This window comes from Hippocampus guttulatus, chromosome 6 (assembly GCF_054856545.1).
Source record: "Hippocampus guttulatus isolate MCC_2025c chromosome 6, RoL_Hgut_1.0, whole genome shotgun sequence".
Classification (NCBI taxonomy): domain Eukaryota; kingdom Metazoa; phylum Chordata; class Actinopteri; order Syngnathiformes; family Syngnathidae; genus Hippocampus; species Hippocampus guttulatus.
In genome coordinates, this window is record NC_141266.1 from 24,977,612 (window position 1) to 25,005,205 (window position 27,594).

General features: G+C 48.0%; 1 protein-coding gene across 1 annotated transcript; it reads left to right on the forward strand.

Annotated features, from left to right (window-relative positions):
- Positions 1–26,565, forward strand: slc9a1a (solute carrier family 9 member A1a). The gene is made up of 12 exons (XM_086113164.1): positions 1–1,024; positions 11,401–11,873; positions 12,371–12,621; positions 14,376–14,593; positions 16,813–17,015; positions 17,553–17,642; positions 19,262–19,332; positions 19,417–19,593; positions 19,685–19,811; positions 19,915–20,016; positions 20,774–20,855; positions 22,295–26,565. Exons 1-12 carry the CDS (start codon positions 733–735, stop codon positions 22,603–22,605), a joined length of 2,397 nt encoding a protein of 798 aa, XP_085969290.1. The 5' UTR covers positions 1–732; the 3' UTR covers positions 22,606–26,565.
- The last annotated feature ends 1,029 nt before the right edge of the window (positions 26,566–27,594 follow it).

The following is a 27,594-nucleotide window of genomic DNA, read 5'->3' on the forward strand; positions in this document are numbered from 1 at the left end:
TTGAGCGAGGCAGAACACAACCGCGCGAAGAGCGCAGACCTGGCTTCACAAGCCGCGAAAGAAGAGACCGACGACGCCCCTCCGAGGCGGTTACCATAGCGGCTGCCCCGTCCCTGAATTGACCCCCGCCAAGGTCCTCCTCCTCCTCCTCCTCCTCCGCCTCCGCGGAGACGTCAGACGGCGGAATTGCCGCACACACGCGGACGTAGAGGAGCAAAGCCGTCGGAAAAAAAGTTGGCGTTTACTCGGCGACGAGACAAAATGCGACGTCAAGGTCAGAATCCGAGACGCGACGACGCCGCCGCCTTGCGAGCGACTTTGCCGGGAAGGGGACGGAGAGGCGCGGAGGGGGATGCCACTGCGTGTCGTCGTCTCCGGCATCAACAGTGACACCTTTCCTCGGAGAGGACACCGCGCTCGCTGCTAAGTCGCGCCGACAAACTTGTCCAAAAGGCCCGAAAAGAGAGACTCCTTCCGACTTTTGACATTGCGTCCGTGTTATGAGTCTCCTTCAATTATCGTGACGTTTCCTGCTTCTTCCCCGCCACGGCCCTCGGCTGCTCACCTGGCTAGCCAAGACGCTCCACGCCGGCTAGCTAACCGAATAAACCTCCCCCTGGTTCCAAAGTCTTCGAAACAGTTGCACGATTGCAGTGAAGTTCGAACCGACAAAGGGTCCAACTTCGTTCAACTCCAAACACCTTTCAACACCTCCACTACCAGCCCCGAAAGATGTCTCCCAGGAGAGTCTTTTGTCACCCGGTCGGCTTCGGTAGCAGCTCGCCGGAGCGGGGGCTTCTCTTGCTGGTGCTCCTCGTGCTCCTGCAGGGCTCCTTGCTGCCCTTCGGAGCCGCCAGCTCCCCGGACGTGGGCCACCGAGACGAGGCAGACGTCCACGCCGAAGCGCAAGAGAAGCACAACTTCACCAAAAAGCCCTTCCCAGTACTCAGCTTCGAGTACAAACACATCCAGGTCCCCTTCGAGATCTCCTTGTGGGTCCTTCTGGCTTCCCTGATGAAACTGGGTGAGTTGTTTGTGTGTGTTTGTCACACGTTTACAATGTGATCCAAAAATGCCTCTTTGGCGCAGAGGTGATGCGCTCATGAGTGATTCTTTGAGTTGCTGTGGTCTACAAACTGCACTGCATCATACCATGACTTGTTTTACCTGACTGCCGAATGTGGCAAAGCCCATGGGGTCGAGGCGACGGTTGGCATCGCAATCCCAAAACAGAAAGAGAGAAGAATGTCTTATTCTGAATCTGAGCAGAGTTGATAATCCCCATTTTAGCTGAATGCAACGTTTTGCCGATAAGATTGTCGCAACTCTTTGTTTAGCGATGCCTAGGTTGGACTTGGCGGATAAACGGGCCCAAAAGGCCACGCGGTTCATTGAATTTGCTCAGTTCAGCCGTTCACTCCAGCGGTGAAAATCTAGATCGATGATTGCCGGTGATGAGGAGAGGAGTCCTGCGGGTTTTTATTTTACGGCTCGCCACAGCAATGACAAAGCAGTCCTGATGCGGCCTTGGGTGACGGACAGCAGTAGTTTGGCTAATCATCACAGCAGTCATAATAACAACAAACAATGTGACCTCTGGAGCGATTGAAGTGAGCCCGATTTTTCTGTCATTATCCGAAATAGAGATGAAGCGGTCTGAAACATTTCCATACCAATTGTGCGACCAAAATAGTCACGGTTAATGAAGGACATGTAAACCAAAACAACTCCTGATATGTGCACCTTTTGTTTTTATGACATCAGTAACCTGATGTACCTTTAACACAGGACGGATTGTCAACGTCTGATCCCTAAAATGAATTTTAAGTGAACTCAAGAGTCCTAAATCAGTCACCGAATGGCATAATTGCGTAGTTGTAAAATTTGTAAAACAAAATAGGTGTGTGTGTGTGTGTGTGCTTGATTTAAAAAAAAAATCTCCATCCATTTTCCAATCTTACAAAAAACGCCCCCCCCCCCCCCAAAAAAAAAGTACTGTATGAAACTCCTGCCCCTGCAATTAGGTGAGTCCATGGGCGCCGGACGGTGATGATGCGGGGTTTGAACTGTAGATCTTTCAATTATTTTACAAACAAAAGGCCATTTTTCAGAGAAAACAAATGATCTGATGAAGCGACACATGGAAAATCTTAAGGCCGATTTTTTTCCCACTCCCGTGGTATTGGCGGTCGCGCGAATGACAATTTTGACCAATACTACGCACAACAAGCTTTTTTTCGGTCCCTTCCATCCGCCGGTTCTGGAGCGCCACTGCAGCACGTAAGCTCAAGACAAGTGACCTGCATTTGATTCACATCAAACTCAAATAACATGTCGTCATTCTCGGTTGAGATTGAAGTGGAGGCATATTGTCGACCACGAGACGGCGGACGCAGGAAGAGACGGCAGAGTGACTGACTGTAGACTGACCGCTGGCCACAAGGCTCCGATTAACCCGGGAAGGCTGCAAAATGGGATGCGGGTAATTGAATGTTGCTGCTTCACCGCTCGGCCGGTCTCCGTGTCGGCGCCTGTCGGCTTGAGTTCACCTCAACGCCACTTGCTCAAGTCTCAGGAAATCACAGTTGCACGTTCGTAAAATGCCCCCAAAAGGAGAAAAAAAAAAATCACCAAGGTGCTCGTATTTTGCGTCAGTCCGTTTTGCTGCCGGTGCATTATCTAAATGACCTCCTCCTCTATTTGCTTTCGCGTTGTAAATGAACGTCCATATTTAATGAGTAACGTCTTATCGCCAAGTCATATAAATATCCAACCGGGATGCCTTTTTGTGACGTCAAACATCCACCGGATTACAGAGAGCGTTCATTGAAACGCTTCAAGAAACAACAATACAGATCTCGTACAAAATATCGAGTGACGAGCCAAATAAATGCACTCCCGAGGGCCTGTACAACAGGGATAACAAGAAAGCGGCGGCAAGATCGGATCGAACGCATTAAGGCTGAGAAGTCCCGGACATATCGCCGTTGCGACATTTTTTTTTTTTTGCTTTTCCGCCTTGATCTCAGCGTAGCGTTCCAAAAAGAAGGAAGACACCCTTTGTTCTCTTCCCTTTGAGTATGCTTCGCCGTGGCAGTACGAAGGAACAGGTTTCAAAACGAGTGGAAGAATAAGACTCAAGTAGCAGTGATGAACGGGCCGCTCTCACGCCCGTGCCAGTAGTTTTATGGGATGCCGTCAAACTTTGCTGCCGCCAACTGCCCACAAGTAATGAGAGAAACTCCAATTCTTCATAATTCACCGCGCCGTACGGTGTGCTGTATTTTCACGACCAGAAGGCGCGCATAAAAGTCGTACATTTTCTCCAAAATGGACGCGGCGGCTAATAATGCGGGTCGCCTCGTGTATGCACCGAGTTCCGCAATCCGCGAATGCTGTTGTGTGACTTTGATGACGTTAAAGTGGGGAAGGGTGGGCGTGAAAGAGGACGCCAAAGCCCCCCCCCCCAGTAGGCGCCGGTACGTGCATTGTGCAAAACAACATCCCCAAAATAGCACAGACAAAGAGACAGAAAAAAAAAAACTGGCCAAATTGAAGCTGCAATTGGTGTGGCAGCGATGGCGAACGCAGCCTTGCTAAAACTGAGCGGCAACGCCGGGCGAGTGACGCCACAATTTCTCCGCAATGAGACTGACTCTGACAATGACGCGAGGGAACCGGGCTTGTTTGCCCAGCTGTTTTTTTTCGGATACAGAAGATGAGGACTTAGCTGGATTTGATGACGAGTTGTGTCGTTAAGTTCGATGATTACTACTGTTGCGCTTGAGTCCAAAGTTAAATGAGCCTGAAGTATCTCCTCTCTGTTGTAGCACTCTTATCTCGCTCACGTAGATTGGAAAGATTCCAGGTTAACCGTTTGAAACCTCAGCATTGACAACGCCCCAGTCGACTTAGATGTGCTACTTTGATTTGAGATGAGACATTTTATCTCGAATTTTGTCTGGCCGCTTACCGCGTCCACCAAATCGCCAAGATGGCTCATCTCCTCCGCATCAAAGGCCCCCCCTTCAAGCCGTCATAAAACCTCGATTGCTTTCATTTCGTGAGAACGTTTTATCACTTTCTAACTGCTGATCATTTTGCGCAATCAATATCTCTGATCTCTTCTGATGAAACGGCGTTATCTGGAAGCGAGATTCAATTGTTGTATGTTTACAATGGTCCTAACTCTTATCAGAAGTTTGTCGCTGCAGCTTTCGTCCCAGTGGTTCAACTGGGATCATCCCTTACCATACCCGCTGTTAGTCACGATTAATAATTCAAACCATTGCTGGTATTTTGCAACTTGAGGAGCGCAATTGTGCCCTTGAATCCACCGGAACTCACCCCGTTCAAAAACATGATGGTGACACACAGTCAGTCATGTTCAGAGCTACTCGTTGAAACGGTCATACCATCCAATACCATACATCTGTATTTATATATTATTTTGGGCGGGATGGCTGAGCGGTGGAGCGATCGTTTCCCAACCCAGAGGTTGGCGGTTCGATCCCCGGCCATTGCGACCGTGTCAAAGTGTCCTCGAGCGAGATACCGAAGCCCCCCAGTTGCTCCTGATGCCGCGTCATCGGTAGGTGAATGAGGTGACGGTGGCAAGCGCCTTGTGACCGCCCGTTTGCCAATAGCGCGCTTTCACAACAGCTGCAGCCGGAACGCGGCACTTTTTACGGAACGGTCAACGGAACACAACAAAATACGGTCAACTAACGCAGCGGCTAACATAAGACACGGACAGTCATGCAATCGTAAGCACTCGAAAGACGGCGCGGGCGCATCAGACGCGCCGTGCTCAAAACGTGCCTGACGTCCCGCACGTCTGCGACTCCCAGTTTTAAATACGCATGTTGCTCTCTCGTCATGATGGCTCCACCATCCGCGCATCCATCCGGCCTCTTTGAAACATGGTCGGTCATGTTCAGAGCTCCATTTTGACGCACTGTTTTTGGCCGTTGGTCTTCAGAGCCTCTCTTTGACATTTAGTGCTCCTCTTAGACAAGCCGTCGGTCATGCTCAGGGCTACTCTGACACGTGGTCCGTCATGTTAGCAGCTACTATTTGAAACAAGGCCCCGCGTTGCGCAAAGCTACTTTCCGGACGGTCATGTCCAGGAAATGTGTTCATTGTTTGCGCCACCAAAGAGTCTGTGGCTGTTGAGCTTACAGCGGTGCGCAATCAGTCACCTGGCAACCAGACACGGTTCCTGACCTTCTGTGCAGTGCGGGACTGAATGGACAAGCCGTTACCCTTTAGTTGGTTGGAATAACCTCGCTGCTTGAAGGCTCCCAGGAGGGAGCGAACGAGAGCCAAGGACACGCTTGCGGTTATGAACAAAAAGCAGCCGGGAATGACAATGGAAGTTGGGGGCCGGGGGGGGGGGGGGGGGGGGTGACCACCTCTACTCTACACTGACGTAACCTGCCAAGAGTCACGTCTGGGCCGTTCCTTGACATGCATTATACACGTTCACATTTCGAAACTCATGCAGCGCTCTGTCACCTCTGTCGATTTAAGGCTAACGCTGTCGTCATGCGGAATAGATGTAGCAATGCGTCAACTGTCTTTCAGCCTTTTTCGTGGTGGCCACCATGACGCGCGTTGTGGGAGCGCAACCAAAACCGACACTGATATAATAAGATATTCGTTTCTGACGGTATAATAACTGTGAGCAAATATAGTGCGGTATTAAAATTGCAGCACTAAAATGTATTTTTTTAAAAACATTTTGGTACATAAGAACAGCGTTCCCCCCCCCCCCCCCCCTCATTGAACACAATCTATTTTATTGCTTAGCCCCCCTCAAAAAAAGTGCAGCACAGTAAAAAGATCAATGATGATGGATCCACTTCAGAGGAAAAAAAACATCATATTCATCCATGACATGTGTAATGACCCGGTCGGTGGCCCAACACAGTTGCGTCGTGCCCCCAGGCCACTGTTAATGAATCATCCCGGAACAGGATTTCTGTCATAATTAAAAAAAAATAATAATAATCCTGCGTCATGCCTCAAAGGAATATGAACACTGTAAAATGTAAACACAGTTTTTGATGAGTGGGTGATAATGCGTTCATTGATGCTGCCCATTGAATGAAGTGTGTCAGAAAAGAAAGAAAGAAAGAAAGAACCCGCAGGGATAGTCTGGTGAAATGTGCTGATTGGACGCTAGGCCAGGTTTGCTTGGCTATACCGACGCCCCGGCGGTTCAAACTTCCTAACCGGCATCTTGATATCATTCAGTTTTGGCGGAGCTTGCAAGTGTACGTCATGACGTTGAGAGACGCACGGCTCAAAATACTCCCGCTTGTTCACTGAGGGCAATTGAATTCCAAATGGGCATTTATTTCGATGGATGCACTGAGCTTTCGATCGCGCTCCACGGAGGGCTATTTTTTTATTTTTTTTTTTGCCTCATGACTCAGGGCTTTGACGTTGGCCATGCCAAAATAACTTGGCGCCGGGTCCTTGTGCTTAATGTCACTCTGAGGAACAAACAGCTTGCCGTCGGGCACCGCGAGCCTCCTTGTCTTCTGCTGCAAGAATTTCAAAGTCGGCCACAACAGGACATCTTTCGTTGCTGTTGAAACATGCGGCAAATGTCACGAAAAAACATGATGTCAAAAATGATGGGAGACTGATTGGATAACATGAATGTTAGCCATTGATTGGGCAATTTTTTTCCCCACCACGTCCGTATTGCGTCTAAAACGAAAGTTGCGTGGCCACGCCCGCTTGTTTGTCAGCATGCATGCCCACAACCCTGAGAGCAGTTCACATTGTACCGGCAGGTACGTTGTGCCAATTTGCTTCACGGGCCAAAGTCATCAAGGTCCTTCCCATCGCTAACTTCCTCGATGTGATTACCCGGTAATAGACAATTGGTATCGAAACAATGCAGGTTCTGTTTCTGTCAATACATTGGATTGTGTTGAGTAGCGTTGATTTGTGCGTACAATGTGAAGTCCCGAGCTGTGTCGTCCACAGCATTCTTTCACATTTCTTCTTTTTCCCCCTTGGCTCGCAAATGTAGAGCACAACTTCCCCCTCGGCCGAATTTGCTCCTTTTGCACGCCCTTTGTGTCCTTTTATAGATTAGATAGCACCTTGTTTTACATGCGACAGGCGAAACGAGCGAAGCGCTCGGTCGATGTAAAGGCTACAAAAGCCGGGGGCTATTGACGAATACCGTAAGGTGAAGACTGGTGATAATTACACTGCCGCTTCCCAGTTGTAATTTACAGCCCATTTCTAATTTGAATTTGCAAGTATCTTGAAGTGAGCCCATTGCTCACCGATTTCCGTTTTTTTAACTCATTCAACGCCAGCCGTTTTTCTCCGATTGGGAGAGCCGGTGCCAGAATCACGGATTCGAAACTCCCAAGAAAGCGTCTTTATTTCATGTAACGCAGAACATTTTTGAGTGCGGTAAGAGCGGAAGATGGGCCAGCTTTTCCTTCTCATCCGCCGGAAGTTGCCGCGCCGTGCTCGTCCTTGCCCGGATGGATGGCAGCGTGTCACAAAGGCACCGAGCACCGTGGATGGGTTGATCGTGAATCCTCTCGCGGAACCGAACTTAACGTCCGCATGCTGTCCTCGGTTACAGCCCGTCACCGCACATCCGTCAGTCAAGCAGAGCCCCGATCGAAGTGATGCAATCGCATTCACAGATTTTGGAACTCACCCGCATTATTTGGCGCATGGTCCGTTTTGGAGAAAATGTAAGACTTTGAAGTGTGCCCCTTTGTACGTGAAAAAAAAAAACGGTATTTGTTCAAATGGACTCTCTCCCGTGACACGCAATAGCCAAGTTGCCCCAGGAAGCCCGTTGATTGACGACCAGCACGGTGCCGTTGACTCTGAAACCAAATCTTGGCTCACATGATAAGAGTTATGCGGCGAGCAAGCGGTTCGCACAATTGCTCGTTTAGCCGAGCGAGGGGGCAGACTACTTGTCAGAAGGACCTTACGGTTTGGCACCTGGTCCGACTGCCCGAACAGTCTTCAGGGCTGCTACGACGACCGCCGGGCTTTATCGTAATGAGCCAATTCCCGAGAGATGCTGACATTTAGTTATTTGTGGCTGAATGATGTTGAGCCTCCACTACAGGTCAATGTTCCTTGAGAATAGACGGTCATGCTTATGCTGACGGCTTCAAGGGATTAGTTGAGCAATTCCCATCCCCCTTCATCGGATTTCATCGGCAAACGCATATGGTTCCTCTTATCAAAGGCCGTCTTTCAGTGCAGCTCTGCTGAGTTGGCGGCGCCCGCTGCGTAAGTTCTATGAAAAGACGAGCCTCGGCCGCTGACGTGCCCGTGTCGGAAATTCCACTCGTGAGCGTCCCCCCAACAGACATTGAATTGTTGGGCTCGCACTCTCAAACACGGATGGCGTTTGTCCATGAGATGTGAACATATATACTGTATATGTATACGGCTCCCTCCCCCGGCCTCAGGCGTCGTGTATTGCCTCCCCAGAAAACCATTTTTGTAAGTATTTCAAAGTGGGCGTACCACATTACACGATTGCACGTAAATGATAATTAAAGGCCATCACCAAACATTGACTGCCGAGAAAATTCCTTCTTGAGAAACGGAACGTCTTGAAGCAGTTGAGGCAAAATGGAGCACACCACTCAAACGACACGGCGTGCGCTAAGGCCTACTTCCAGGTTGTGGCACCTCCTGATGTTGAAACGGGAAGTCTGGAACGTCACAGAGCTTCTCCCTTCTCATTCAGTAACAATCGGCGCTCGCGTATGACATACACGCAGTTGAAGGGTATTCGAAAGGCACACGGTTGCGACCTGCCATGCATATTACAGCGCTTTCAGTCATCTGGATAAATATTTAGGAGCCGCTGGTATTCTTGTTGAACCCTCATGTGAGGATGTATCCTAACCTGGCTCACGTTTCTGTGTGTGTGTGTCCGCATGAGTTGTGCTTCATGCCAACTGGCTCTGCGCAGCACTTGTGTACAGTAAATATTACCGAGGAAAGACTTGTCACTCTGGTCTCTTTGAAGTCCTCCTTCTTCTCTTGCACTTGCCCCCACCCCCTTTTGCCTCTTTGCGTGCTGCGACTGTGTCACTTTCGGCACAGGATTGATGGTGTCCGGGTTCAGGGTGTCGATAGCAAACATGTTTATTTCCATTCCCGCAACCTGAACTTTGGAATACAAAGAACTCAAGCTGCAGGAAGCGATGAGTGGGCCCTCGCGTCCCCTTTTTCATGGCAAGCAGCGTGTATGAAAAACCACCGATGTGACAGTATCACATTATAATAGCGGGCGATATCACAGTCATGGACAACATATTCACGATCACTCTTCACCGCTTCACCTCAGTGGGCTTTCTGAAAGGCCCCAAGATGCTGCCAAAGTAAAGGGTCGAGACTAACTGGTGTCAAAAAAAGTCTGTTGGAAGGACGAGGGACGTGCATGTGCACTGAAGATTTTGAAACAATTGAGACCTGTGATTGGAAAGCCTTTCATTTTTAAGGGGTGGGGTGGGGGTTGTAAAAGGAGAAGTTTGTGGGTCTCTATTACTCAAGTCAGCTCAACTCAACTGTGTTTCTGGAGCACTCTAAAACAACCACCGCTGTCGACAAAGTGCTGTACATGGAGAGTTCAAAAAGAATTCATGCAACAATAAGTTATCAACAAAGACAGTAGAAAGCACAAAAACAGTCGGGATAAAAATCAAGTCTCATGCTGAGTCCAAAGCCAAAGGATAAAAATGACGAGTTTGAAAGATGGCCAACGAGGGAGGGGGCTCGCCCAATTTTCATTCAAGAGAGAGGGACCGGCTCAATCCCCTCTGAGCTTAGTTCTCGGTACCTCTAACAGTGTCTTAATCAGAACTTACTCAATGTCAGATTTTCTTTCTATTGCTTTCAGTATCAGTGACTTGGTATCGACAGCCTGAATGAGTACCCGATACCGTAAAATAAGGTAATGGTATTCATACTCGTCCATCCCTCGTTTTATGATAGCAATAGCAAATTACCTGTTGGGGGGAAAATAGGCAAAACACAGCTAGGGAAAGCCATGAGCTATATAAAGTGGCCAAACAAGTTCCGCAGGTATTGGGCTCAATCCGTGTTACGTAAAGCACTAGCTTGCTTGCATGCGCAAACATCGAGTAAAACGAGCTACAGCTAGCTAAAGATGAGGGAGGGACCAGCTCTCAAAACAATGCTTATAGAAGCTCCTATTTCACTGAAGTTTTATTAACGCCTCTATTTTGACTCAGAAGTTGAACGTTGGCGCGAAGATGCAATGTTACTTCCACCACCCAAATATGTGGAACCTAAAATGTCATGAATTATAGAAGGATTAGCAGCGTGTGGCGTGAAATATGAGCCCGGCAGTCACCAGATAAAAGGTTGTTTTAATGACTAGGAACTCCGTCAAAATTGGATTTGTCTGAAATGAATGGAAAATTGGCATTAGGGCGTTTCCTTTTACCCGGCTTCACTTTCATTTTAGAAATCGAAATCATCGACCTGTGGCGCCGCCTTTTCAGGTTTGTCGATGAAGCGATTTGGAAGTCACTTTTCACTCGGCGATCGTGTCAGGATGTGTCACACGTGGAAATGGCATTTGTTCGATCCTGTTTGTCTCACAGATCACCTCATAATTTGGTGGAGCCATCAAAACTTTGCACAAATCCAAATTGGAAGTTGTTCCATTTTGGTTTTAAACAGCCAAGGTCATTAGGGAGGGGCGCAGAGTCGAGCCGCTTCTCCCCTACGTCGAGAGGAGCCAGATGAGGTGGCTCGGGCATCTGATTAGGAGGCCTCCTGGACCCCTCCCTGGTGAGGTGTCCCGGGCATATCCCATCGGCAGGAGGCCCGGGGGACGACCCAGGACAAGCTGGAGAGACTATGTCACCCAGCTGGCCTGGAACGCCTCAGCATTCCCCGGCAAGAATTGGAAGAAGTGGCTGGGGAGAGGGAAGTGTAGGCTTCCCCGCTAAAGCTATTGCCCCCGCGACCCGACCCCGGATAAGCGGTAGAAAATGGATGGACGGAGGTCGTTTGACAGGTTGAGGCCAAATTTGAGCAACTTATACCAGAACCGATGGTTGATGCTAGATTGCAAATTTTGCACGTGGCAGAGAATGGTGAAGTTTGACGGCTCGCCCGGAAAAGCACAACACTCCCAAGCCAATCTGCTCGATGTTTTCCATCATGAGCAGACTCGCCAAGAAGTCGAAAGTACTCATGTCATAAAACAAAGGAGGGATTGCGTTTCATTTGAGTTTGAAGCAGCCTTTTGAATGTCATTTTGCCCATTTCTAGGAATCCTTCAAAAACGGAATCCACTCATAACAAACGCCGCCCGTTTTTGTTGTTGTTTTTTTAAAAAAATCTGCTCAGGGTTTCACCTCATCCCTCGCCTGCCCGGGATTGTGCCCGAGAGCTGCCTACTGATCCTGGTGGGCCTTTTGGTGGGCGGACTCATCAAACTGGCCGGCCAGAAGGTGCCACCGGTGCTGGACTCCAACTTGTTCTTCTTCTGCCTGCTGCCGCCCATCATCCTGGATGCTGGCTACTTTTTGCCCATTCGCCCCTTCATGGAGAACCTGGGCACCATTCTGATGTTTGCCGTGGTGGGCACGCTGTGGAACGCCTTCTTCATCGGCGGGCTGCTGTACGCCGTATGCCAGATCCAGCCCAACAATCCGTCGGACCTGCACTCGCTGGAGCTGCTGCCCTGCCTGCTCTTCGGCTCCATCATTTCCGCCGTGGACCCCGTAGCCGTGCTGGCCGTCTTTGAGGAGATTCACATCAACGAGCTGCTGCACATTCTGGTGTTTGGCGAGTCGCTGCTCAACGACGCCGTCACCGTGGTGAGTCATTTCAATTCACGGAGGCTTATTTGGATCTCCGAGGGCCGTCGCCCGCCGAAAGATGCGGCGGAATGTGCCGCTGCGCACTCGTACAGTGCGTGGCGTTGTCTCCGAAGAGTTCCGACGAGCTAAGTCTCGGCTATTTTTGCGGCGACTTCGGAATTTGAATCGCAGTCGCATGGTGACGTTGCAAATGACAGGCTATCAAAATGCGCGGAAGCTTTCGTACGAGTAAACCATGACCAAAGGACCAAGACCTGCAGCGAATAGTGAATAAAAGTATCAGTAATTGACATGACCCACCTATTTCAGTATACTTTCTTGATACCTTCCTTTGGTGTCATCTTGTGGCAAAAATACGTAGAGTCCGGCAAATAGAGTTTTCCGGTGAATAGGCTCCATAGGGGAGAAACAAAAAAGACAAATGGAAAAGTAAAAGACAATCCTTAAAATGAATTTGATGGTAGGCAACTCGATATTTCGTTCTTGTCTTGTAGGTGCTGTATCATCTTTTCGAGGAGTACTCGGGCGTGGGCTCGGTGACGGTGATAGACGGCGTGCTGGGCGTCATTTCCTTCTTCGTGGTGGCGCTGGGCGGGGTCCTGGTGGGCGCCATCTACGGCATCCTGGCGGCGTTCACCTCACGCTTCACCTCGCACACGCGAGTCATCGAGCCGCTCTTTGTCTTCGTGTACAGCTACATGGCCTACTTGTCGGCCGAGATGTTCCACCTGTCGGGCATCATGGCGTAAGTTTGCTTACTTACGTCTCCTGAAGTCCATTGCGCATATGACTTACTATGTATTGCGTGAGAGGGCTGCGTTCACGTCATTTGTGCACTTTTGCAGCCTGCGTGAGTGACTTCGGATAGGCGGCAGCACATACCATACGCGCCGGCCCAAGTGCTGTGTGCTCTCATGTCTGTGAAATAGCGCAGCTGTTTCAGGGACCCTCTCGGCGTATCCACACACATACGCATGGATTCCGATTAGTCCCTCGACGGGTCTGATGTCATGCGCCCGATGTGACCGCTACGCCGGCAGGCAAAATCACCCGCTTTTTTTTTCTCTCCTCCATGCTGGTGATTGGTGTGCGATTTATGCGACTTATCGGCCTTCTTGAGAATGTTGCCGCTGTGCGCGTTGTTTACAAACTCCTTTAGCTTAGCAACAGGGAACATAGCACGCGACATAAGCGGATACTTCTCGGCCAGGAGGATTTAGTGAGAAGGCAGACAGCCGCAGGTATGAGATAAAGTCTCCCTTGGGGTGTCGCGGCCGACGCCCGATGCTCAGTTCCGAAGGTGCACCACCTGGATTTGTCACAGCGCCTTTTATGTATTTCATAAGGCACAGGTGATCAATGTTAATCCCCCGCTTCCTTTCCCTCGCTCAAAAAATGGCGAGCAGCTGCGTGGATTTTATTTTATTTTTGGCCCCCTGCTTTTGACATACCGCAACGGTAGGATCAAACGGAGAGCAACAGACGGGAACGGGCTTGCGAAATAGCGCGTCGTGGAACTCGAGATGCGTAACCGGAGCCCTCGTTTAGGGGCTGAAGCGGCAGGGGGTGTTCCCCGCCCGTAGAGGATTTACCAGACAACTGGAAGAGGAATATAGATTAATACATACAACCCCGCTGCCCCCCCCTCAGTTCCCTTATTAATTGCAGTCAAACGCACCCAAATGGTAATGGTTGGTAATACGACTTTGACTGTTTCACGAGTTTGGTTGAGGAGATTTCATCATTCCACTCTCCACGTCTTACGATACTCGGCTAGAAATCACAAAAAAACAACAACAAAAAAAAAAAACACGTATGCTAACATTAGGTTAGCCATGCCCTGACTACAGACACTCCAGTGTTACTCGCCGCAGTGTCCGCTTTGCTGCAGCCCTGCATTCTCTTGTGGCCATCAATCCTCTTGAATAAAAATGTGGAATTTTGTCATATCTGTGACATTACAATATTTTAGGTTGTAGGACTAAAATAGACGCCCTTGCCAATCTAAGTTTAGTGCTGCCTTAGCTATGGCTGCTGCTTTATTAAACTCTACCCCTGTTTTCTTGCTGCCCTCATTCTCCTCTCGGATAACGTTTTGGTTGAGTAGGTTTATCGTCGCCGGGTCATTGTAACATGAGAAGATGAACAGGAAGAACAATAAAAAAGAAAAAAAAATAGCTTCGCTTTGCCTAAACTTCTGTAGATTCTCCGCAGTCCCTCCCCACTTAGGCTGCAGCGCTCCATTTTATTGCTGCCCTCAGTCTCGGTCTGCAATTGTTCTCCGGCGCATCAACCTGCCTTTTGAAACTAGACGGTTAGAAATGATAACCGGCACACACTAATGTTAGCTAATTTCTTCCTTAACTCTGAATTCTGATCCTCCGCCGTCAACGTGCCGCGCCGCTCCCCCTCTCCGTTTGTCTCGGCCATCGCGCTGTGGGAAAGGAGCGATATTATCGGTTGTGGATGACTTTTTAATGACGCTCCCCCTGCCTCCAGGTTGATAGCGTGCGGCGCGGTGATGCGGCCGTACGTGGAGGCCAACATCTCCCACAAGTCGCACACCACCATCAAGTACTTCCTGAAGATGTGGAGCAGCGTGAGCGAGACGCTGATCTTTATCTTCCTCGGCGTGGCCACCGTGGACGGCCAGCACAACTGGAACTGGACCTTTGTCACCGTCACCGTCGTCCTGTGCCTGGTGGCGCGGGTCATCGGTAGGTCGGCATTTCATTGTTTGAACGGGGACGGATTATGGAGAGTAGACTATCTTCTACTGCTTTGTAAATGTCCCCAGTGTGGGACAAATAAAGGATATCTTATCTTATACACGAGTTGAAGTGCCTGCCCGGTGGCCATCCACCAAGTTTCAAAGTAGATCTTTGGTTATCTGCCAATTTCTGAAAATGAATTGAGACGTCGCAGTTCGTCCAACTTCCATAAAGTTGAGCCATCACTTCCGAGCCAGCGGCAGGGCCAGACTCCGCGACCTGAAAACCCTATTTCAAAGCCAACCAAACGTTCTGTGACGTGCTGGGGGCGGAGGCTATTTGTGCAAATGTGCCCCCCCCCCCCCCCGCGAGAGTGATGAGTGAGACAGAGCCGCTCCCTCAAAACAGGCTAATTTCGCTGAGCAAACCTCTCCGCACACAGTTTCTCCACCTATTACTCAGAAGACATGCTCGGCGACCATTCAAGAGCCACTTGCACGTGACGACTCTTTCGGAAACACTAACATACAGAAGTTATATCATGGGGGAACACGCGCATGCGCCACTGGTGCTACGTCCTTGCTATCATGACAAAACCAAAGGATACGCAGAGCTGCATTTAGTTTTGTTGGCTGCGTAGATTAGCATTCGCGAACAACGTTAGCTTCATATTTAGAGCGCGTACGTTTTCCATCCCACAACTTGGCAGTTCAGTTGGGCGAAGATCCAGAGCCACCTTGAAGCAACTACCGGTACTCTGTCTGAAACATGATCATGCAGACTTTGCAGAGGAATGCGTGTCAACAGCGTTGGCTTCCAACAACAGCAGCAGATACTTGCTCAGGGACTAGGTTGACGTGCGTTGGTGATGTGTTTGTGGATCACATACAGAGAGCTTGGTTTATAAAGTGCTGCTTTTATTGTCTTGATACACAGAAACATGTTTTTACCCTCGGGCTTGGCTCTCGCAAGTACGAGTCATTGTCATCACAGCTCCACCGCTGCTCGTCAGGGTAATGAATTCCAGACTGGCCGTCGGGGCAGCAATAAAGGCCGAGGCCAGGGAATGCAGTCACTCGCTGATGAATGGGCTCATTTCAACAAAGCAAGAAAGAGGGAGTGTCATGCAATTCTTGATCTTGACGGCATTGTGACATAAGCGCGCGCCGCGTCTTAAGACATCTCGGAGCCGTTTTAAATTGTGCAAAGTGTTTCCTTTTGAAGTTCTTTGCGGAACCACGCCGAGGGAGCCCTCCATCGCGTTTCTGCTGTTTGGATACAGGCGCAAGGGAGATGAATGTGCGTGAGCCTATGTGGTAATTGGGTGCTAAAATGCTTCATTACGCCACTCCGCGGATGTCACTGGGAGCCTTGCGGAGTATTTCCTCGGCGACTCGGGTTGCCGTCCTTCCTTTTGGCGGAGCGTTCAGGAGGCGGGAAGTAGACGCGTGATTAAGCGTGTTGCATCACGCCGTCGTCGTATGTTTCCTGGCTGACGACACAGTGACTCAGTCATTTCGCTGAGTCATTAGCTTGCTAGGGTGGTAAAATAGCAGCTTTGACTTTTCATTGTGTTGCAAAGACGCGTTCAACACATCATTGTGCGGCGTTAGATGGCTTCTCACTTAGGAGCACCCGACATTTCCCTTATTTTTTTCACCTCCACCAAACACAAACAGCCCCAGGCAAGTCACGCGGAATGTAATGTTTGAGTTCAACAACTGCAAATATCATAGGCGGCACTCACCCTTTTTTACGCCCATCATTGCCACCTATTGATCTGAAGCGAAAAATTCTCTCCTCCATCCTGGCTGTATAGGCACAAAACGAGTTACCGCTCCGTGACAATGCATTCATTATTTTGAGTACCTGGTCAACCGGTGCTTCAGTCTCCGCTTTGCTACTTGGTACGCTGCAGTGTGATACTCGACAGCTGCTTTTCTGCCCTCAGTGAAAGAAAGAAATTCTAGTTGAGCCCATTCATCGCTGCGACATTTGAACGGACACAGCGAGAAATGACAAAACCCCCACGATGGCAACGTTAGCTTAGCCAGTGCCTTAGCGTTGCACGACAAGAACTGAGCTCTTCTTCATATGCAGGTTGCGCCGATTTTTCCTGGCCATGCCATTGGAGCATCTGAAGATCCATGACTAAAAGTGGAACCCCCCCCCCCCCCCCCCCCCCCCCCCCCGCTAATGTGATCATTCTCGTGTTTGTCTGCTAGGCGTGGTGGGCCTGACTTATGTCATCAACAAGTTCCGCATCGTCAAACTGACCACCAAGGACCAGTTTATCGTGGCCTACGGAGGCCTGCGCGGCGCCATTGCCTTCTCCTTGGGCTTCCTGCTGGACGAGAGACACTTCCCTCTGAGGAACATGTTCCTCACCGCCATCATCATCGTCATCTTCTTCACCGTCTTTGTGCAGGTAGTCATGAAGATGCGTCGTTCGTCGTGACCTCTGAACTGTGCTGAGATTGGAGCCTTTGGGACAAAATGAACCAATCTTCCATCCAAATCCAAACAAACATGCAAGGTTAACGCCCCCGCTTTAGATGTCGCTTAGGAGGCAACTTGAAACCCGATTCCTTTTAGCAGTTGCTAATTTACTTCCTTACTCTTATCTGGAAGTTACATTCCTTACTCTTGTTATTGCGGTAAAAACGATGCAGACATTTAATATCCTCTCCATGTGAGTGCAACTTCCTTTGGAGGAGGCGCCGTTAATGGCGGTTATTATCCGCTCCAGGCTCTTTCACTTAACCTGATGGCCAGTTTAATCAGCTCACAGAGGTGACGGCAAGCAGCATGCGAACGACATCTAAATGGCTCCATCCCTCATTTTGATAGACAAAATGATTGCGCTGGACGAACCGATCTCAGTTTGATGCAGTTTTTGTTTGTGGGGGGAGGGAAAGGGGGGGAGGAAAAAGGGTAATATTCTTTTGCTTGGTGCTCGTCTCAGGGCATGACCATCAAGCCTCTGGTGGATCTGCTGGCCGTGAAGAAGAAACAAGAGGCGAAGCGCTCCATCAATGAGGAAATCCACACTCAGGTTCATCTACACTCATTGCTTCTTTGTATTAACATGAATGCTTAGTCAGTGCCTGCCCGGGTAAGGCTCAGTGAACCCAGACGGTGAGATTGTTCCTTATCGGGATGGACTAACGTAAGCGTCCTGGCCAGTCCGTCCAATATGGTGCACTTTTTCATAGTGCTCTAAGAGAAAGGCATTTTTACACCAATCAGTAGCGTCATTGAGTTTGAACCACAGCTTGAAAGGACATAGATAGAAAGACAGATAGATAGATGCCATCGTAGATACACTGTGTGTGTGTGTGGGGGGGGGGGGAGGTTGATCGCGGGGCGTTGGCTTTTTGAAAAGTAGACCTTTGTTCCAAAAAGGTTGGGCACCACAGTTTAAGAGTATACTAACTGTCTTCCACATTCTGAAAACGTGCATGTTAGCATCATTGCTGACTCGAAACTGCATTTAAGCGTGACTGCTTATTTTTGTGGCCCGAGATTGCCCCTGAATACAGCTGGGATAAGCTGGATCGGCTCCAATTAAGATGGATGTCTGCAAAATGTAATTAGAACTGTCTCTTGATAGGGAAAAAAAAAAAAAAAAAACAGGGTCCCCGGTCGATGTCAACACATTTAGATCACTGCTTCCCCCTACAGGTCATTTAGTGGTACTTCATGTGCCTATGGACAGCATGTTTCAGGAAAAATATTCTGTCCAGGTGTTTTGTGTGTTTCTTGTATGATATCATCCGTACGTACACACACACACAGACATTTACGATGAGTCACCAGTGCTTTCTCTTCAACTCAACAGCAGGTTTTCTCCCGCTTCTAAAAGAGAGCCACACTGGTGGAATGCACTATGTCAATAATTCGGTGTTTGCAAAACAAAAATTCCATCTTCCAGAGAGTTTCCACTTTTTCGTCACAGTGAGTGCTTAAACTGTACAGAGATCCATATACAAAGACGAGACATCACCGGCGTCTGATGGCAATTCCCGTTTCGACCTTTTTCGTAGCCAAGGCAACAGTCCGAGCCACAAGCTGAGCAACAACTGCGCGCGTGCCCTCCTCGGGGGAATTGGTCAACTGTCGCAGACAATGCCGCTTTTGTGTATTCACCCTGAAAATGTAGTTGCCATGATCGCGTCCTGTGCCCCAAATCGGGAACCGCATAAGATGCTCGAATCACAGGCTTTTGAGTTTTCGGTTTTTCAGGGTCGTTTCTCCTCTCTCGCTCTCTCCATTGCCAATGTCGATCACAGAAGTCTCCCTGTTACTTGCCTGCTGAGACTAACCAGCTGAAAATGACGAGAACGTTCCGTAGTGTATGCAGAAAATTGGTGAAGATTGCACAACTGTCTGTGTCCTATGTGTTGTGTTGTGTTATTTTGACTTCAAAATGGCGCCGCGAGAGCGGCCGCCTTTCCAGCAGCTCCTATGTTTTGTTGTTCTACTTCTTCCTTTCATAACTTTGCTGCTGTGAATTGGGAATTTCTCCATTGCGAGACTAATAAAGCTTTTCTTATCTTATCTTACAATTGAGCGAGTCGGTTTGAAGGAAAAAGATCGTTTGCAAACGGTGCAAATCTCCATCGCTATTTGTTCTCCTCGTCACGCGTCTTGTCTGGGTTTCTTGGCTCACAGTTCCTTGACCACCTCCTGACGGGCATTGAAGACATCTGTGGACATTATGGACATCATCACTGGAAGGACAAGTATGCTTTGGATTCCCTTTGCATGCATCCCTAACGGGAGGCGCGCATTGACCAGTTTCGGCCTCGCTTTCGCTCTCCTTCCAGGCTGAACCGCTTCAACAAGAAGTATGTGAAGAAGTGCCTGATCGCGGGCGAGCGCTCCAAGGAGCCGCAGCTCATCGCCTTCTACCACAAGCTGGAGATGAAGCACGCCATCGAGCTGGTGGAGAGCGGAGGCGGCGCCAAACTTTCCTCCGCCATACCCTCCACCGTCTCCATGCAGTAAGTACAAAGCCGTCGCGCATTGATCGGGCGCGACCCCGGAAAGTTAAGGGGGTGAAAGGGACGGTCGTGTGTCCCACTTCCATCCCAGAAACATCCAGCCCAAGAAGCCGGCGCCCGCCAAGCCCGAGGATCGCGCTCTGCCGAAGCTCTCGAAAAGTCGGGAGGAGGAGATCCGCAAGATTCTGCGGAGCAACCTTCAGAAGACGCGGCAGAGGGTAACGGCTCACCATCTGTCCTCCAAGAGTGAATGTCTTGGGTCGGAGCAGCACGTTTGAAGACAAATCGGAACTTCTCTCTTCCTCCCCGTGGCGTTCTCAGCTGCGCTCCTACAACCGCCACACCCTCCTGGCTGATCCCTATGAGGACAACTTTGGCGAATTCCTCCTCAAGAAGCAGAAGATGATGGCCCTGGATAAGAAGGTACATTCTTTTTTTTGTTTTGTTTTTTTTTGCTTCTTATGGGCTTTCCAGAAGTCCAACCTTCACCTCCGTTACTTACCTCTGTGATAAAAAGAATTGAGGGGAAAAAAATTCCTCCAAGTGGAAGTTGTTGTCACTGACGATTTGTACTTTGCAACTTGTTCCTTTTGTCCGTAGCACACAACATAAACCGGGCACTTCAAAAAAAAGTCTCGAACTGAGGAATCTATTACATTCTACGAGGACTGTCCTGCCGCGAAAATCCCATAACACCGTCAAGTTTGTAAACGGGTCGACATGCCCCAAAATGACGCAATGTTTTCAGAGATGAATGCGTTGGTTCTTTCATGTCGTCTAAATGTGTTTTTTTTTTTTTTTCTTCATCGACACGTACTTGGAATCAACATCTTGACACTTGATGACACGTTTTTCACCTCTCAATGTTCCGACTGTGTGATGCATCCCAGTCGGCGGCCATTTTCTTGGAAACGGTTACAACAAACTCCCGTCGTAACGTTACAAATTCGTTGTGTCCCTCGAGGTACGTTGGAACTGCGCACCGTGAATAGATGAGATGTCCAGCCAATGTCTAGATTCCACCTCCCGAGAATTGGTGGCTCTGCAAATTCTAAAATACCCATCTAGGACTACACTACATATAGGACAGTGAAAATGCTGCCTAAAAGCGACCTCCATCGTAGTGACTGTTCGATGGCAACAGAAAGCCCCGCAATGAGCACCGCGTGTCCTTTCCCAGATCCAAGACATGAATAACTACCTGACGGTGCCCGCCGCTCCTCCCGACTCGCCCACCCTGTGCAGAGCCAGACTGGCCTCAGGTAAAGACATCCGAGCACAAGCACTCCTGCTTTACTGCGCTGATGCACACGAGCAGGGAGCAGACACGCCCCCACCCCCCTTTTGTTTGTGTGTTCACGCCGCAGTGTCATTTGTAATAGCCGCCGCGACGGCGGGCATGTCCGGCTCCTCGCGGGCCGCTGCTCCGCCCGTTGCAACACGCCCGATTCAAACGATGGACTCATCGGCGAGCTCTGAAGAAGCAGGGGAACGATGGTCATCGTTTGAATCAGGCGTGTTGCAACGGGGCGCGAGAACCCGCTTTGGACACCCCTGCACTACAGCCTGAGATTCCGCTGGAGTTCTTTACCCCTCCCCCTCCCCCTCCGCTGATGGACGTCTGTTTGCGTGTGACGGCCGCCATGTATAAACCAGTGTGGTTTCGTTTTTAGGCAGAGAAACTGATTTCAATCCCACTCGGCAGCAGAAAGTGGACACTGTCGGTCCAGGTATGTGGCCAGAGGAGGGAAGATGAGAACCGCTCCTTGACCCAACTAGTCACCATCACCAGAGCGCTAACACGCATGCCTCACACAAGCTGCTAGTTACCAACCCAACTGAGTTCATAGTTTGAAATGATCCAGATTCACAATCCCTGCATTTTTTTTTTTTTTTTTTGTTGACCTGATGTTTGTCCGATACAGAGAATGTGTTCATCCCGTGTGCGCATGCAAAGGGAATAATGGAATGACTGTGCCCCCCCCCCCCCCCACACACACACACACACACGAGGTTTCAAAATAAAATCAAAAGGAAATCTCGGGCCACACAAATGTCAGTAGTTGACAAGGATGAAGTGCTTGCCAGAGCGACGGGTCCAAAAAGCCTTTTAGCCAATCGGCTGCAAAAAAAGTGATGCAACGGTAGCTTTAAAATGAAATTCATCCTGAATACCGTTTTTCACACAGTTGAAAAAGACGTGTTTGTTTTTAGAGTGAAAGCGTCAAATACTACAAGCACAAGTCGAATAAATGCTTTTCATAAATGCTGAATATGCTTTTTTTTTTATTTTGATATGAAACATGAAAGAAAACATGTCAGCAGGATTTAAAAGCAAAACGAAAAAAGATTTGCTCCACAAAAACAAAGAAAACGAACTGGCACAGACAGACTACACGCAATGCAGTCAACAAAACATGTTTTTCTGAACAAAGTCATTGGAGATGCGTTTTATTTTCCAACCCCGATACGACACTTTCGCTATGTGAAACAATTTACTGAAGCAGATCGTGATGCACTTTAGTTAAATAAAACAAACAAACGCTTTTTGTGTGGATCCCCGAAAGATTCAAAAGTGCTGAAAGATGCCCGGAAAACAAACCCAAAAAAAATCTCCTGTTTGTGTGGACACGCTGTGAGAAATAGCGCCCCCTCCTGCCAATGTTTATTTGCCGTTTTAACACCCCCGGCGCCCTTGCAGACCCTCAAGCCTACAGCATGAAGCCGGCGTCGGACAGCGTTCCCACCATCCAAGTGGACCTGGCCTCCCCGCAGTCGCCCGACTCGGTCAACATCTTAGACGAGTTCCGGCGGTCCGACCTGGCGGCGGCGGCGGCGGCGGAGGAGGGCGAGGACGACGGCGGTCTGAAAATGAAAGCGCCCGCCAGACCCCACGAGCGCTGCAACGCGGGCGATATGGACGCCGGCACCAGAGAGAAGCTGTCCAGGTGCCTGAGTGACCCCGGGCCCCACGCGGAGGACGAAGACGAGGACGAACCCTTCCTGCCTTAAACAAAGTTCACGTTGGAGGAAGGTGCGTGCTTCAGTGCTCAAGACGATTAGCCTGAAACTGTGAGCGGCAACAAAAAAAAAAAAAAGAAATAGCCATTTGTCCGTTTGTCGTCATCGCTCTTTATTTTGAAGAGACGCAACCACGGTTACCAGACATTCAGGAATGAACTATGCATTACCAAAGGAACTCTTTGTAGTCCTTCGAGATTCTATTGACGTTTTGTGTGTCATACCTGAGACGGCGGGATTCTCCGGTGCGACAGCGAATCGGTTGCTCCCGAAACGAAGCCAACCGCACTCATTGGGTCACTTGAAATCTCACGGTGGAGGCGCTTCGAAAGCATAGTTTTGCCTTATTTTATGTCACACTGCATTTATTTTTTATTTTTAAATCAGGACTGCCTTTTAATTTCAGGGATTCCCAAATCGGTACGAAGGAGTATTACAGGCACACTATCAAGATACATCTACTATGAGAATGAAAAAAAAAATCATAATAATCTGTCAAAGAATTTACATTACGATCAAAGTTGTTTTGCGGGAGGGAAGTGGAACAAACCTGCCGCCATCGCAAAGATCGACGACGGTCGAGGAACAGAACGACTCTGTACATTACGACCGTAGTTCGTTGTCGGCATTTCCAGTAAAATGGCCGCCAACTACGATGTGTCATGCAGTTTCAACATTTATAGATGTAAAAACATCAACGTTTAAGACAGTGTAAAGATGTCGATTGTATATGAAGAAAAACGGATTCGATAATGATATGAATCGATCTGAAACAAACGGCTACAGCGTTCTTCTGAAAAGAGTCAGTCAGCACACGTTACTTGCCAAAGGCACACGCCAGTGCGGCCGACGAAGCCAACTGCCGTCGATTCATAGTCATATTAATAAGTTGCCAATGATGGTTACGCAGGACGAGAAGAATTGCAAGGTGCAAAGTAGATCCAAAACCGGATGTAAATGGGAGTCCTTTTTCCTCCCCAAATTTTGCCTCATTCGAATTGCACATCAAGAAAGAGGGCGCTCCTAACTCGAGGGTCCTCTGTAAGCGCCTCGAGATGTCACAAGATGGCAGCAAAGCTCTTATTCGAGATCGTAAAGGACTCATTGGATTGGATAAGATAAGAAAACTTTTATTAGTTTCGCAATGGAGAAATTCCCAATTCACAGCAGCAAAGTTATGAAAGGAAGAAGTAGAACAGCAAAATATAGGAGCTGCTGGAAAGGCAGCTACTCTCGCGGCGCCATTTTGAAGTCAAAATAACAACACAACACATAGGACACAGACAGATAAACTTGATTGTCAAATGTGCTGTATGTAAAACATACAGCACAGATGAAATTTCTTCCCTCATGTGAGCCGACGCGCGATCATGAACCCACGTTACATAAATAATCGTCGTAGACAAGTTGCATTGTTTCAAATGCAGCTGTTGTGAAAGCGCCACCTATGGGATCGTTTTGCGTCACGAAACTTCATCTCAAAAGCTGACGCTCAATGAATTGAATTGATAAACAGCACGATTCCACTAGAGGGCGCCAAAGTAGTTTGCTTTGCTTTGGACCGAGCGCAGATGGAGCCAAGCCATGATTTCAGAAACTAACTATCTCCTTCCTGAATCCTGGCCGAATTGCCTTTTTATTCTTTTTTCACCTGGCCTGCCGTTTCGCCGCATAACACTGCGGCTTGTTTTCAAAAACCAAATGCTACTTTGTCAATGCCGTTTTCGCGCATTTGAGCAAAACATGGCACGATCTCAATCCGTATTCTTTTGAGTGTGGTCTTTAAAACTCCTTCGGCCTTGATGGGATATAGTTGCACAAAGGTGGACATTTTCTTTTTTATCGAGTTGTTGCATTGGTAAACTCCTTAATTTCTTAATTAAGACGACGAATGTTATATCATCATCCATCGTGATTTTTTTCCCTACAGTTAACTGTTGTTAAATGTGTGTAATTAATGTTGAAAGTAGCTCCCTTTAAAATTCACTCCAGCAAAGCTAAACAATCAACGCTGGCTGTCTTAAAAATGTACAGGCACCTTTGTCTTGCTCTCGCCCCTTCATCACTGCGCAATCGGGATGATTTGGACGGGAGTCCGTGCTGCCAAGGCTTGTCTAAAAAAAAAAAGCCAAAATGCTGTCATTTGATAAGAACGCTTCGGACGTTCTCACCATGACGAAATCCTTGCAGCATTAAGGCTTCCTCTCGAAACTATTATTGATTGATGTTGTGAATTCTTTTTTTTTTTTTTTCCATCCGCAAATTTTATTTTAAAAATTTTGACTTTGCAGTCATGAGAATTTAAAGGTTATCCTCATAACAATATGACTTCTTTTCGCGAGAGAGAAAATGAAGTTCTTGAAACGTTGCAACTTTATTCTTGTAAAGTCCCCCACAAAAAAAATGCAGTATATATATTTATTTTATGACTTGGTTTGCAACAGTACCACCGTAATTTGGAGGTAATTCCGATTTTACCGACAACTTTACTCTCTGAACAGTCTCTGAGCATGACAACTTTTAAAAAATATGACCGCTTTGAAATAGATGCACTTTTGTCAGACGTGTAACCCGAAATATTGGTTGACATTGTAAATGCTCACCTTTTCACATCCTATCAAGCTTGCATCATCATACTGTTGAGTCCAACAAGTGCTGCTGAGAAGGTGTCCCCCCCCCCCCCCCCACCCCAACGTTGGGCTTCGAAATTCGTACGCGAGCTAGCGCGCGCGCAGGGCAAGATATTTGATCCGCCAACGTTGTGGCGAGATACGACGGCCTTTTTTTTTCAGCTTGAAGCGATGTGGGCTTCATTCGGGACCTCACCAGCATTTCACCGCGGCGTTCGCTCTGTGTGCTTTTGGATGAGTTGCCTTTTGATTCATGGAGTGTCTTTCATGGACGTATCGGCCGCTTAAGGACACGCGACTATCAACCCGACGTCTGAGTGCATCCAATGTGCTTTGCGTCTCATGTTTACATTGCTGCAGAGGCTTCATTTCTCGTGTTGAATTTGACCTCGGATCCGTGGGGGATGCTATCCAAGCGCTAGTTTCTCGTCCTCGGAAGCTTCCTTCATGGACATTGACGTTCCAATTTTCAACTGGATCCTCGTCACATCGTTATTTCATTATCTGTTTTAATCCAAATCTCACAACATTATTCTGGTATGATTGCAGTTTTATTCCTGTCATTTATTACGTGTACCCCCCCCCAGCCTTTTTCTTTTAGACCATGTGAAAAAGAAACCAAAGCCAGGGGGAAGCAAGCTAAGTTCGCGAGACCATTCGGACCAGAGAAAGCCAAATATGTTGAAGTTGCCTCAAATTGGACAAATATATCTTGAGAAATGTATAGTAGCTTTTCCACGCAGTCTGACTTCACTCACCCAAAGATTTTGGACATTTTTTTTCTGTCCTCAAGTTACCTCGCAGCGCTCGCCACGATGCGTCCTTTTGCTTCCGCTTGTCCTGTTTAACGAAGCCACCATGAGCGCTTGGGCGCCACAAAAAGAACCTTTATCTCCGAACGAGCAATAAGTGGCTTTCCGATGTTCACTTCATGACGGGTCGTAAAATCCCACATGGCTTTAGCGGGAGCGCCCACACCACCGGACAGCTACTCTCCAGTCTTTTTACGTTATAGCGTACTTCACTACTAATCTTGATCTTCAGATGTTGCTTTGTCACCGTTCCCTGTGTGAAAGTTATTTTTGATATACTTTAATGGGAAAATGTACATATATAAAGATATATTGGATGTATCAGAAATGTATGATGCAAATGTGCAATATATATATATCTATATAGATATATATATCAATCTCAAGCATGTACCTCCACGATGATTCATCCCAAAGCTTTCAGCATTCCATTCCTATAACAAATCATCAACATCAACCAAACTCACGACCTAACAAACTATCTACCAAAATAAAGGTCTACTTTCTAACCGTGGAGTCACCGTCTCCCTCATTTTATATTCGCTTCGTGATTGTCCAACTCAAACGGAAAAAAGAAAACTCGAGTGTGCTCGAGCCGCTTTGTTTTCCTACATTCCAATTTTCTTTTTTTTTCATCCCAAAAAACCCCCAAATATATATATATACTGTATATATACTGTATATATTTTTTTAAAGCCCGCAAACGGTCCGCGAGAAGCTGCAAAACAGCAGCGAGTCACATAAAGCAACACATACACTCCTCCATGTACTGTATATGTAAAAAACCCCCAGTTTTTTAAAAAAAATACGTTTGAAAAAATCCGCGATGCACTGAATCCGCGAAGTAGCGAGGGATCCCTGTAGTTTGTTACTTTTGTAAGTTGAGGGGTTCGTAGGTCTCGAGTGGATAGCGCTACTTTACGAATGGGCAAAAAGGAGAGGTGGAATCCTTTGAACGCGGCTTTTATTTTTCAACGTCTGCCCCCCGAGCCCCCGAACGAACGAAAACACACCTCCTTCCGGTAACTCAAACACTTCCTGGTTTCCTTCAGCCAATCAGACAATATCAACATAAACTTGTTGAAGCAATTCTTAAACGGAATATAACCTAGGTAACTTTATATTCTTTTATGTTACACAAAAGAATATAATGCTCAATTTATTAAATGAAAATAATAATTTAACATAAGCTTACACTTTATGTTATTCTACGGTTGTTGTACAATAGAATAACACTGTGTAAAATGAATGGAAAAAAAGTGACTCTCTAATGACCTTTGTTGTCCCGAAAAGGTTTGCGTCGCCGACGCGTAGCTGCCAAGGACCACATGAGTAGCCCAATGATCGTTTGAAAATGGAAAGCCTGCTTTTTTTTTGTGGCGTTTGCAATATTGGGAATTGTTATGCCTTGTTGAAATGTTTTGTCAGTGCTGCCAAAAGAGCTTAGTGAGGAGAATGCTTCGCTTCGTGTTTAAGTCCGAGTCACACTGACATGTTTTGTGTCGGCAGACTTTCCACGAAAGTAAGATTGTTTGCCG